The following is a 12528-nucleotide window of genomic DNA, read 5'->3' on the forward strand; positions in this document are numbered from 1 at the left end:
CGGTGCCCGTATCAAGGATGGCTAGAGCCGCGCGAAGGAGCGCGTCGATCTGATCTTCGCTGAGGGAGCGCGGAAGCCTTTTTGCAAAGGCACGGATTTGCTCGGGAAGTAGGGCGCTTGAGAGTGTGTCGTTTTGTCGAGACGCAGAACGCGATCTGCGATGAATCGCTGCTGAGACGGCGCTATCGCCGTCGAAGGAGGAAGCCGACAAGTGAAACTTGTACACACACCCCCTGCGGTGGTCACCAGAATGATGCACTCAACCGACCGGTAAGGACGGAAGAAGGAGACGGTCGAGAGCCCTAGGAGGTCGAGACCGGGCTGCGGAACGTCTCGCGAAGCGCGAGGAGAAGCAGGTTCGTGTCGGGTGCCCTTCGGGCGGCGCAGTACGCGGGAGAACGCGGTAGAGGGAGCGGAAGAGGGAAGGACGGTGGACTGATGACAACTCAGCTGAGCTGGCGCTCCGCGGGACGCAGGAGGGCCTCTTCGCAGCCCGTGTTAGGCTTCGCAGGGAGTTCGCAACGCTATCGCAACGCTAAACGCTATTTCGCAGGGGTTCGCAGAGTTCGCAGAGTTCGCAGTTCGCAGTTCGCAGGGTCGTCGAGGGTTCTTCGTGAGAGAAGGTGAAATCTGAGCCAAGGGGGAATCTGAATTCTCACAGTCCGAGGGCGTAGGTATTTTCAGGGCCAGCCAAAACCGTGCTACAGTGATCAGAAAGTCTTTACGGAACGTCCGTCGCGGAGGGGACCGGCGCCCGCGATGCGCCAGCCGTCTACCGCGTAAACGCGGAACACGCCCCTGCGCCCTGCCGGTCCGGCGATGCGGAACACACCCCCTCCGCGCGTGTCTGCCCATGCGGTCGTGATATCGCGCGATAAGTTGTTCCGCGCGAGTGCGAACCCTCCGCGCCCGCGCCGCGAAGAGGCCTCTGCCCCAGTGGAGGTCTCGCGAACCCGCGGAAACCGCGAAAAGAAGGCCGGGCGGGTGGTGGCTCGGTACCGGGCGTATCACCGGCCTCACCGGTGCCGACATCTGTTTACGGGCTCTGATCGCCTTGTAGGCGAGTTGTTGGGTGAGTACACTCAACTTGGCGCCCGTCAGTCTTAATTCGTCCGGGATCTGCATGTCGACTGCATCCCCGTCGCATTTGCGGGCTGCCACGCCCGCCAATTCGTCCGCTCCTTCATTACCCGCGTGGCCGTCATGTCCTTTGACCCACCGGAACAAGCTGTGGGCCTTCCGCGCACGCAGCGCCACCAGAGTCGCGACTTGCACGTTTGCGTTGCGTTGCATGATGTAGCCCGCATCTTCATGTTTCCTTCTGTACTTCGTCAGAGATTCCATTACTGTCTTTGAGTCAGTTTCCTGGGTGAGGGTCAGTGCGCCATCGAATTCCTTTGACGCAACTAGCGTGGCCGTCATCTCCGCCGTCTGGTTTGTGTGCTCGAACGAGTCCGGGAGCTTGACCGCCCGGTTCTGGCAGTGACCGGCAGCAACAAACACTCCAGCACCCGCCTCTGTGTTCCCTCGACCATTGTTGAGGCATGAGCCATCCGTCGCCACCGTCAGAGATTCACCGCTCGGTCGCAGCTGCATGTCAAGCCGGCCATTGTACGTCGGTCGGTGGTCGGTGAAGATGCGATAGGTATCGCTGATCGAGCCGCTGGTGGTGACTCGTCTGTCGAAGAGCGTCGCATTTTGAGCGGCGCCCTGTCCCTCCCTCATGTCCTCATCTTCATAGTCTTCCGGGTGCGTGCCCCTCGGGTCCCACTTCGGCGGGAGAAGGTCAAGGAGCCGTCTAGCACGTTCGAAGCACCTATCTGGGTACGTGCATCTGTCTTCCGTTATCGCACGCTCACACCCCGCACAGGAGCACTCTCTCGATCGTCTGTGCGATGCATCCTCCAGAACTCCTGCCATCTTCTCGCAGTCGCCCACTGTGCGGAGCCTGTGTTTGAATTTCAGGCATGTCGTCGTTGCTGACTTCACCGCAAGCTTCCGCAGGTCTTTCTGGTTAACTTGCTTATGTGCCCAGATCGGCATGTCGCGCAGTATCCGCCTCGAGAACGCTAGACCTTCTTGTCGAAGGCCATATTTCTTTGTGATCTTCACCATCGCTTTCAGCTCCCCCGGCAGCTCCCGCAATTTCGGTTCCCAAGACTGGGCGAACAGATTCGTTCGTAGTTCGTGTTCTCTCGGGTAGACGTCCTTCGGTACCATCCTTGCAAAGAGGTCGTCAGCTACTAGTGCCCATAACGGACGATTATCACCCGAGCTCAAGTACGCTTGCAGCCATATCACGTCGATGGCCTCGTTCCTCGCCTCCATGTCCAGGATGTTTAGACCCCCTTGCTCGTAGGACATGTACAGCTTCTCCATGCTTCCCGGGACTATGTGCTTGTCATCCCAAATATAGTTCCTTATCATCTTTATTAATCTCTTCTGGATTTGCTCTGGCATCCTCTGTACGCTTGCGAGAAATTGGGACATACTCCCAACCACCATCTGAATGACCTGTTTCTTCCCTTCCAGCGTGACATGGCTGTGCTTCCACAGGCCTAGTGAGCGTTCTATCTTCGCCAGTTTGGGTGTCCAGACATCGAGCTGGTCCGCACCATTCCCGAAGAAGGCGCCTAGGATTCTCACTGCTTCCCCCGCACCCGCGACGTGGACGCCCGTTGGGTAGTTCCGCCACTGCCCTGTCCGTCTGTAGGTCTCCGCCATCTCTTCCTTGAAAGATTTGGTTCCGAGCGGGATGATTTCCGTCTTCCTGATGTTAAATCTCGCCTTTGCGGCCGAGCACCACGTGTCAAGGATGTTCTGCAGCGTTTGGAAGTCATCCTCAGCGGCCAGATACACCGTCGTGTCATCCGTGAATAAGGTTGCCTTCAAAGCAGTAAGTGAGTTCGGGATGTTAAAGCCCCTCAGTGTTGAGGCGCGGATCATCGCTGATAGTGGTTCTATTGCTAGGTCGAACAAGAGGCACGATAACGGGTCTCCTTGGCGCACCCCTCTGTAAATTCTGTACGCTTTACTCGTCACACCATTGATTACTACCGATGTTTCTGCATGCGAGTACAGCATTTTGACGATGTTCACGAAGGACTCAGGTACGCCGAACTTGGCAAGTACAGCCCATAGATACTCATGATCAATTTTGTCGTACGCCTTCTCTTGGTCTAGCGCAACGATGGCACCATTCTCTTCCGTTGCTTCAGCCCATGCCATCATCATTCGTGCTAGCTGCGTGTGGTTGTGCAGCTTCCTGCCCGGTACGAACCCTGCTTGTGCCGGGTGGACTATGTCCGGTGCCACCGACGCTAGCCGTATGGCAAGGATCTTGCTCAGGAGCTTGTAGTCCGTGTTCAGAAGTGTGATCGGCCTATAGTTGACCACCTTCGTGCGTTCTCCTTGTTCCTTGTATATAGGTGACATCCACCCATCCGCTAACGTCGAACCTTCGCAGACTCCGTGCTTCTGGATGTCTTCAAACGCGGCCTGCAGAATCCTGAGCACATCCAGCTTTGTTCGCTCCTCGTGCCGCGAGTCCTCGACAAATCGTGCGTGCATCGCCTTCCATACTTCATATTGTAAGCCGTCCAGTCCCGGTGCGGTTCCCGTCTTCGCGAATTTCAATGCTAGCTCACAGTCGCTCCAGTCTATTGAAGCTCCCATCTCCTCCGCTTGCTCCGGAGTGACTCTCGCCTCCAGGCTGTTCAGCGCTGTCTCCATGTCTTTCAGCCGCTGCGCCCGCGGCTTCACGTCCGGACCGTCTTTCTGGAGATCATCGTGGTGCACTCTTGCCATCTCCGCCATCCTCTTGGTGTCCGTCTCATACACACGTTCACCTGCATTATCTCTCTCGTTCTCCTTCTCGAACGCCGGGATGAGCTCTCTCGGTGTGTGCTCCTTATTCATGCTCGTCCAGTACTTTGTCGGCGACTCCCCTAGTATCCGGTAGCGTGCTCTCGATTTTGCTTGCTGTTGCTTCACGCGTCTCGCTTTGAGCGACCTGAGTTGCGTGGTGAGTGCGGCTATCTCTCCTGCCGTCTCCTCATCCGGGTCGTTCCCCCCTTCCTGCAGTCTCTCTGCCTGCTTGTTAAGCTCGTTGATCTCCTTCACCAGCTGGGGTACGATCTGCCTCTCGCGCTTCCTCGCCGCTGCCAGCCATACCTTCTTCAGCCCCATTAGGATCGTCTGCGGGTTGTGTGCGTCCGTTCTCCCCAGCCGCTCCACTTCCTCAAGCTCGTGCAGGGCCTTAATTCCTTCAGACTTCATTATCCTGCCCAGCTTCTTATCCTTGATTAGGTGCAGCGGGAAGATCGGCCTGCCTTTCCCGACTTTTGGCGCAGTTTCGGTCGTCAGCAGGGCCGATACCATACTGTGGTCGGTCTTGACACCGACTGGCTCGATCTTCCATTCACGGGCCCATTTCATCGTCTCTTCGCTGAGATATATTCTGTCCAGTCTCGACATCATCGCTCTCCCCTCGGAGAGTCTCTGGAAGGTGAACTCTCTGGTGTCCGGGTACGTGAGACGCCATCCGTCGACCATTTTCAGGCACAGTGCCCTCTTCAGGTCGTCGAGGGTCTCTAGCGATGGATCAGGCGTGCCGGTTGGGACTGGGACCCTGTCTAGGTGGTCTTCCACTACATTGAAGTCCCCCGCCATTACATGTGGGACTTGCCGGCCCTCCCGGGAGTCGTACCATTCTTGGACCGTTCGGAAGAAGACCCTACGCTCTTGTGCACCCGCCGACGTCGGGGCGTACACGCACAGGAGCCGCCGGACTTCGCCGCCTCTCCACGGGATGGAGAGCTGTATCGCACGGCCCGGTACTACCTCTACTACCACAGTGTTCGCCGCGCATATGATCTTCTTGTTGATCACTATCGCAACCCCCTCGCGCTGCGTCGGTGCCGTCGGATGGGCTGATGAATATATTTTGATTCTCCCCGCAAACATTCGTTGGACATCCGCTCTTCGTTGTTCTGTTAGATGCGTTTCCTGGAGCATCAACACTCCAATTCGTTGCTCGCTCATGAGTCTGTATATTTTCCCCCACTTATTGTCCGGGTGGTCCTTCGCTAGACAGCCGAATCCGTTCATGTTCAGCGTTGCAATTCGCACAGCCGTCTTCTGCGCCATTCGTTCATCGCGGGATCGCGTTCTCCTCGCTTCGTTCTGTCTTGTTGTACCGTCATTTTCTTGTCTCGCTTGCTGCACTCGTGCTCGTTCGTCTTCCTGCCCTTCGCGCGGGGCCTGTGAGCCCCCCACGCTGCCACCGTTCTCGTTGGCACCATCATTAGGCTGGCGGTCGGCAGAGGGGCCCTCGTGCCTTCCGGTGCCTTCGAGGCATATAGACCGTTGTACCAATTCTTCGTCCGTATAGTTCGTTGTGGTTGGGTGAGATTCAGGTGTTGCGATAGTCCCGCGCGGTTGCAACTACCGCCGCGCAGCAAGGGAACATTGACCGGTCCCGCGGCCGACTATGCACTTCGTGCGGCTTCCGCATACCTAGAACATGCATCTACTCGCACTGGCTTGAGCCTCTCGGCACGGCACGTCGAGATCTAAATAGATTGCCGTTGTTTGTACGCCACCCAGGCTTTCCTGTCCCCTCAGGTCAGTATATTTGGGCCCGGGCGGGCCTACCGCACTCCCCTTGCACCCTTCTAGGCGGGTTACGGAGACACACGGCCCCTACACATGCAGGGCGGCCACCTCCTGCATGCATTTTACCAAGAAGGTATATTGCTATTTTGGTGTTTGCTACTTGCCAAGATGATCGTCTCGAGGTTCCTATGTATGTGTGCTAGTCCATGTGCATTCACAGCCAACGTGTACGGGCCCTTCTACCGCTACCGGTGGTGCGCGAACCCCCTGTTCGAGGGCGGAGGAGAGCGGTTCTTGTTCCGTCCGCCCGCGCCACCACCGCCGCCGCCCCGGTGCTGCTTCTTGTAGCCGCCGCCGTTGTTGTTGCCATCGTCGTACTCGTACTCGTACTCATCGCCTCGGCGGTCACTCCAGTTGCGCCGCTGGTGCTCGTTGCGGCGCCTGTACTCGTTTGTGCGACGGTTCCCACCCGTGTCGTTCTGCCGTTGAGACGACGGGCCGGCCTGCGCGTTGTGTGACCGCTTCGCGTGCCTCTGCGTGGTCGTCTCGCTCGTGTTCCAGTCGTCGACGTCGCGGAAGGGGCATTGCTGCGTCGTGTGGTCACCGCCGTGGCAGCCCCTACACCTGACGAGCGCATGCGGCTTGATGCGCCGGCCAGTGGTCTCCGAGAAGAGGTGGTCGTGGATGCCCTCGCGCCACTCGTCCCATTTGCTCGGGCGTTGCGTTGGGGACTTGATGTAGAGGAACGCCACCAACGGCGACGACTTATCGTCCTCGCGCGCCAGGCGGAGCTCGACCTCGATCGAGTCGATGATGTAGTCGACCACATCGTGAGGGTCCCATTCGTCGAACTTGCTGTTCTTGGTGACGAGTTTCTCGATGGCGGTGCGCATGGCCGGGACTTGGAATTCCTTCTGGAAGACCCTAGTCGCGCCCTTGTCGTTGTTCTGAGTGAATCCGTCGAACCCGCCAAGGCAGCATGGGATGACGATGTCCTCCTTGTAGACGCAGAACGAGATGTCCGGCCTTGAGAAGCCGCATTGTTCGACCATCGCGATCTGCCCGAGTTCCTCGACGTCTGACAGGAACCACGCTGAGGCGTCGTCGAATGGGTCGCCCGTTGAGTCATCCGGGGGCGCGCTGTCACGCACCAAACAGGGTTGGTACCTGGACAAGGGTCTACATACACAATCAGTATGGGACCTAGAGAGCAGAGATAGACTACGGGAATCATCAGTCAACATAAGCCATGCAATATAGAAGAGGGCGCTTACCAGGATGGCTACATCACATATTGACGTGGCGCCTAACAGCATCATCACCCTTCCCTCTTCTTTCATCACCATGGTCGGAACTTCCTACGATCTCCCGCTCAATGTCCGGTGCACCATTCCCCAACAGATCCCGGACAGCCAGCTTCGACGCTGCCCTGTGGTTTCAGGTGGTCGCAACCAGCACGTTCTCTTCTCGCCTGATGGCCTCTTCCCGCATCAACTACGACAAGTTGCACTGGACGGGGCAGATCACGAGGAGGATGCATGGGTCGGTGTAGAACCAACATCACCAAAGGTCCAGAGGATGTGGTTTGTTCCAGGAGTCGGGAGCTACTGCCGGTTGGTGTTGCCTGACCAGCGGCGATTCATGGGACGGATCACTCGGGTCGTCGAGTATCAGCAAACACGCATCATCCTCTGGGTCGAGCATCCCTACTCCCCAGCCAGCATCACATTGGCGGTGCCCTACTCGTTTTATGAAGGAACGCAGTGGTGGTACATCCGGCTGAGGAGGTTCTTCGGATACTTGCAACCAGACGAGAACAATCATCATTCAGGCAAGTGTATATGGCTTTCAAATCTGTATATTGCTCACTAGGCCACAGTCATTGGGAGTTCACCCAATGTGGACTGGTGGGAGCTGGATGATGTCATTCAAGGACAGTTTTGTTGGCCGCATGCAGGTGGATAGGCAGGGTATGGACTTCACGGACATCAGACTTGGTCACCGTACCTCGTATGTCACTCGTTGTGTCAAATTGGACTTTGTGCACATCAGAATGAGGCTTCAGATGATGAGAGCTCCATTCTAGACCCAGTGATGGCTCCACATCCATCATGGGTGAGTCCTTGTGACTCATAGTTTGTCAGCAGGGAAGAACAGGCTTGAATATTCCAGGAGGTTCCGCAAGGTTCCGGGACATTCTCTGACCTGTAGGAAGGAGCCGGAAAGAAGGAGAAGGGTACGGATTAGTGTTAGTCATCAAGTAGATAGGCTTAGTCATGTACATAGAATATTCTGGAAGGCCTTCAGGAAAGGTATATATACCAGACCGAGGGGGCCGACCAAGACAGTGACTTTTCATTGAATTTTATTCATTGACACTCAACCCAATTACAGTTGGCCAGCAAGCTTAGTAGCAAGTTGGTGATTGTGATAAATTGCCTTGTAGTGTTTGATTCAAATAGGATTGAATCTCTCACTTTAGTTGATATTCTGTGTCTACAACAGACAGGTTTTTCAGCTAGCATTGTCAGATTTGTGATAGTCATAAGTCGCTACACGGTTGGACCTAGTCGGGAAAACATTTCCCAGGGTTTAGCAGCCTGAGTGCAGGCATAGGACGGAACAGAGAACGGATAGGAAAGGTTCTAAAGGACAGGACAGGAGACAGAGAACAAGATAGGAAGGTTCTACGGGTCAAGGACCACTCAGACAGAACACATCACCGCACAGACTTGCTAGGGGAAACTCTGCCAGTTTTACCGGTACGTTCTAGGGTAGAAAAGGACTATACATTTGTGACGATCCCGCAAGGCATCAGAGCAGAAGTATATCACTGAGATCAATACAGGACCTAGGGAGAAGAGGTCAGATCTCATTGGAGCGATACAATTCACGTACTCGTTCTTCACACAACAGACTTAAAGCTGACCTACATCAAGTAAGGGAACACTCCCGAACTCGGCAAGGCCTCTGTCTGGAAAGGAGGAAAAACCGACACGCTTTGCGGCACGGTGGCACAAACTTTTGGTAAAATACACAGCAGAAACCTTTGAGGCCTCCTTCGCACAACAAAAAAACTGAACCGTGGACCCACAGGTCTTTTGGTTTTGATAGTTGTGTATTGAAGGAAAGTCCAGATCACACACATTTGCAGGATTTGATAGAAATATCATATCTTCACCCCAAGTCACCATCGATCGCACGACAGCGCGCAGGGTGAAGTCGCTGTGCCCCAGCACCGACGTGAAGATCTTCTCGAGGGTCTTCGAGGTGGTGGTCGCACATCCTTGGTTCAAGCCGTGTACGTTGACAATGCAGCGGCGGTTCGGTGCGCATCTCTTCCACTCCTCGTGAGCCGCAGAGCCGACCATCCCTCTGATGCGGTCGAGCGAGGTGTGCGGCTGCACCATCGGGAAGCCGTCGTGCGGCGCCGGCGCTAGGTCAAGCGCCTCGATCGCTTGACGGTAGTCCTCGAGTGTCCGCCTTCGGGCGATCGGCGGTGGGTTGTGCGGCGCATGCGACGATGCCCGCGCCCTTGTTTGGTCGCCCGCCGCTTGTCTTGCTTTCCCGGTGCGAGGCGGGCAGAGCTCCGTTGCTTCTTGCGTTGGGATGCGTGGGCGGTACGACGTCGCCGAGGCCTGATACTGTGCCTGCGGAGCGTCGACATCCATGCCGACTTCGTCCCCCCCCTCGTCCTCGTCGCCCGAGTCGTCGCGCTCGCTGTGCTCGTGCCTGCGTGAGATCGTGGGCTGCGGTCTTGGTCTGATTCGGGGGTCCTTTGTCGGCTCGTTGCTCCGCATCTCGCCGCTCTGTTGCCAGTAGACATCGTTGAGCGCGCTGGGAGGGGGGTGTATCGGGTGGTGGTCCATCTTCCTTGCTGTCGATCGCGGCGGTATCGGATCTGCAGCCGAGGGCCTCATCATGCCGCCGTCGTTCGTCGTCCGGGTCGCCCGAGCTCGGTCTCCTTCACCAGCTGCGTGCGGGTGGGTTACGGTGGGGGGCGGACGAGGCTCAGTGAACTGCGGCGCCGAGTAGAGGATCTTGTGGATGTCGACAGCTGTGATGAGGGCTTCAGCGACTTCCAGCTTGATGTTCAGCTCACGCGCCAGCGTGTCAACCGTTTCGCGGTATTGCAGACGCGCTTTGTTGACGAGCATTGCGATGATGGTCTGGCGGTCGATGTGTGCGACTTGGGGGGCCGGGTACGGCGGGGGGACCTCTGGTTGCTCGTTCGCGGCACGCCACTCTTGTTGGGGCCCGTTCTGAGCCTCCAAGTTCACAGACATCGGTGGTGGAACAGGTCCCGGCGCGTCTTGCATCTCCTTGTCTCTTTCATGGGCTCCAGCGGGTTCCTCGTCCTCTGGCGACGAGGTGCGCTGCCTCTTGCGCACCCGCTGCGTCTGTGGAGCCGCCTTCGAGAGCTCGCCGTTCTGTTGGTGGTCGGCAGCGTACTCGACTTCAGAGGCCGGCTTATGCTATCGTGAGTTTGCTTCCACGGCATAGCAGATGCCTGTACTCACATCGCGTTCACGCGTCTCGCTGTGCTTGTTGTTGCTCGGCGGTGACGCATCGGCAAACTGCCTCCAGGCGTCCTCGTTCGCGGCGGAGCTGTCGCTCGAACGCTCGCCCGCCGCGTTCACCTCGTCCTCGCCAGTCGGAGTCTGCTGCGCTCCCCTGTCCTCCCCTTCAGGAGCTTCCCAGCCGCGCTCCGGCGGTGTCGGCGTGCTATCTCTTGATTGTAGAGGCGAGCTCGGGGGAAGGTGGACGAGGTTGTCGTGCTTGCGTCTCATCGCAGAGATTCTTTCGCCTAGCTCGGTGTCGACGTCGCTCTCATTTTGTTCTCCTTCCTCCGGCTCTCTACGCGGGGCTTGAGTGAGTGGCGGCGCGTGCAGGGCAAATGAATGCTGGCGTTGCTGGGGATGGGCGTTCGGACGTTGACGGTGTTTCTCGTACGGCATCATCGTGGTTGGTTGCGGTACAAGGGGTCTACGCGCTGCCTGGTTCAGCGGTGGCTGGGTGAGGGGCGGGTGGGGCGGGATCTGCGAGCTCGTCGGGGTCGGCGTCTCCATGATCAGAGGCCGGGGGCGTGGGGAGGCAGGCAAGCGGGCTGGGGGGGGCAAGGGGACTCGTTCGCTCGCTCGTTCGACCTTTGAGGTCGGCCTCGGCGTCTTCTGCCACGCCCCGTACCCTAAGTCGCTCCGCTTGCGCTTGTTTGCGTCTTGCACGCCTCTCAGAGCGCGCAGCGTTGTGCTTACCCGCATCCGTTAGTCTTCGGCTTCACCAATGCTTCCCGCATTGTCTGTGAGCACTGGTTAGGTTCAAGCTTCGTTCCTTCCATACACGGACACTCGGACTGTTCCGGTGCTGTGTACCTTATCGCTTATTTCTTACGTCCAATTACAAGCTGCGGGTTGCCACCCGTGCATCTCCCGGCTGTCCGCACCGTCCGTGCTCGCCTATCGCGCACATCAAGATCTCGATCGCAGCGTCTACAGTGACAATTCGGAGTTCTCCCTTCTACGTTTGTCCTGCTTCCTACTCTGTTTCTCCGCCTCGCCCGCTCTCGCCCGTGCGCTCCGCGGCCGCGGCAGCTCCTCTCCCGCCCCTGCGTCCGAGCTGCACCGCCGTCTCGTGGGTCGCGTCCACGGGTGTGCGGTGCTTCGTTTCGCGTCGGCGGTGCGCGTCGTGCTGCGTTTTCTTCGGGGCCTGTGTGTCGCTTCTGAATACTACGGCGTTGTTCTCGAGTGGGATGTCGCGGATTTTGGGGATCGGCCTGGAGATCGTGGCGCGTAGGAGTCTCTGCCATGCGGATAGCTGGACTGTTACGCCCTGGATGTGCTGGATGGCCAGGTAGGCGTGCGTGATTTCTGACCACGGCGACTCGTTGCGGATGACAAACTCTGTGTTAGAGCTGTCTGCTGTGATCATTGCCACCACAGTCCCTGAGATTCCGGTGGGGTGGGCGGTGTATCTGGTGGGGATGGGATGGTCGTCTTCAGGGAATAGGGAGTTGCATGGGATGAGGGAATGGATTTGGACTTCCTGGCCGACGTGGAGTGGGACACGTGGAGCGATTGGGACATCATAGTATACCACCCTCTTGTCTGGCTGGTCAAGAATGTTGGATGGGATGGTACCTCTCTCTCTGGCCAGGATTGTGGAGATCATGGTGGTTTAGAGAGGGTTTGGTTAGTCTGAAAGGCGCGCGCCTTACATTTTTATTGTCGCGCTTACCGAGCGTTTAAAATGAGCCAAAACCTTGGCCGTTCCCTTGCTGGTCTACAGCTATACTCGGTGAACCCCTTAAAAGGAGAGTGCTTCGGCCATTCTGTGGGGAGTCCGGTCAGCTTGAGTTGCAGCCTCCTGCCGCCTCCTCCACACTCACGGATTGCGGTTTAATTATGCAGGGCTATTGCGCGGTGGACCAGCTCTTCCTGCACTCGACTTCCAGCTACGTTCGACGTGCAATGGTTGAGTAGGCAGGGGAGTCCGCTTGTTACGTTTCGGTGGTGTGCAGCGAACTACACACTGTCCATATTAGTCCATCAGCGCTTGCAGGCCGCCGGCGCTTCACGACCTTCCTTTCTGAGTTGCCGCCTCCCGCCGGCGCTTACAGAGTTGCCTTCTTCGGTCACTCGCGCATCTTGGGCGCTTATTTGCTCTGCGCCTGTGCCGGCTTGCTGGCATGTTTCTTGTTGTTGGAGTTCTCCTGCTATGCTTCCGCTTCTTCACGGTCGTCTGCCGTCGGCAGGCATCTGCGGACTCGCAGGCATCTGCGTTCTAGCAGGCATCTGTTCTGACAGGCATCCACTCATGGGCATCCTTTCGGGCATCCGCGTCGCGGGTAGGTCGCGGCACATTATTGTGCTTTCTTGTCTCATGTCGGCTGTGTCTTCGTTGTTCTTGTCTTCA

The 12528-nt window shown here is 57.4% G+C and overlaps 6 protein-coding genes across 6 annotated transcripts in view; all 6 read right to left on the bottom strand.

Moving 5' to 3' along the window:
* TRAVEDRAFT_102873 (uncharacterized protein) overlaps nt 1-1374 on the bottom strand; it is a gene marked incomplete at both ends in the record, with an annotated part of 10614 nt that extends 9240 nt beyond the window's left edge. The window contains one exon of the mRNA XM_008038428.1: nt 1031-1374. Coding sequence (XP_008036619.1) covers nt 1031-1374 — 344 coding nt within the window. The remainder of the gene's footprint in view (nt 1-1030) is intronic.
* A 12-nt stretch (nt 1375-1386) lies between these two features.
* TRAVEDRAFT_118734 (uncharacterized protein) lies at nt 1387-2220 on the bottom strand (the record flags this gene model as incomplete). Its single annotated transcript, XM_008038429.1, has 1 exon — nt 1387-2220. A coding segment is annotated over one exon (834 nt), but the record flags the coding sequence as incomplete, so codon positions are not given.
* Nucleotides 2221-2256: 36 nt separating this feature from the next.
* TRAVEDRAFT_99166 (uncharacterized protein) lies at nt 2257-2946 on the bottom strand (the record flags this gene model as incomplete). Its single annotated transcript, XM_008038430.1, has 1 exon — nt 2257-2946. A coding segment is annotated over one exon (690 nt), but the record flags the coding sequence as incomplete, so codon positions are not given.
* A 375-nt stretch (nt 2947-3321) lies between these two features.
* On the bottom strand, nt 3322-5148 carry TRAVEDRAFT_119244 (DNase I-like protein; the record flags this gene model as incomplete). Its single annotated transcript, XM_008038431.1, has 1 exon — nt 3322-5148. A coding segment is annotated over one exon (1827 nt), but the record flags the coding sequence as incomplete, so codon positions are not given.
* Nucleotides 5149-5861: 713 nt separating this feature from the next.
* Nucleotides 5862-10685, bottom strand: TRAVEDRAFT_45423 (uncharacterized protein; the record flags this gene model as incomplete). The annotated part of the gene is made up of 4 exons (XM_008038064.1): nt 5862-6709; nt 6768-6795; nt 8820-10085; nt 10137-10685. The coding sequence occupies 4 exons, from the start codon at nt 10683-10685 to the stop codon at nt 5862-5864; spliced, it is 2691 nt and encodes an 896-aa protein (XP_008036255.1).
* A 466-nt stretch (nt 10686-11151) lies between these two features.
* TRAVEDRAFT_45424 (uncharacterized protein) lies at nt 11152-11784 on the bottom strand (the record flags this gene model as incomplete). Its single annotated transcript, XM_008038065.1, has 1 exon — nt 11152-11784. One exon carries the CDS (start codon nt 11782-11784, stop codon nt 11152-11154), a length of 633 nt encoding a protein of 210 aa, XP_008036256.1.
* Nucleotides 11785-12528: the final 744 nt, after the last annotated feature.

Source organism: Trametes versicolor (assembly GCF_000271585.1).
Source record: "Trametes versicolor FP-101664 SS1 unplaced genomic scaffold TRAVEscaffold_4, whole genome shotgun sequence".
Lineage (NCBI taxonomy): Eukaryota > Fungi > Basidiomycota > Agaricomycetes > Polyporales > Polyporaceae > Trametes > Trametes versicolor.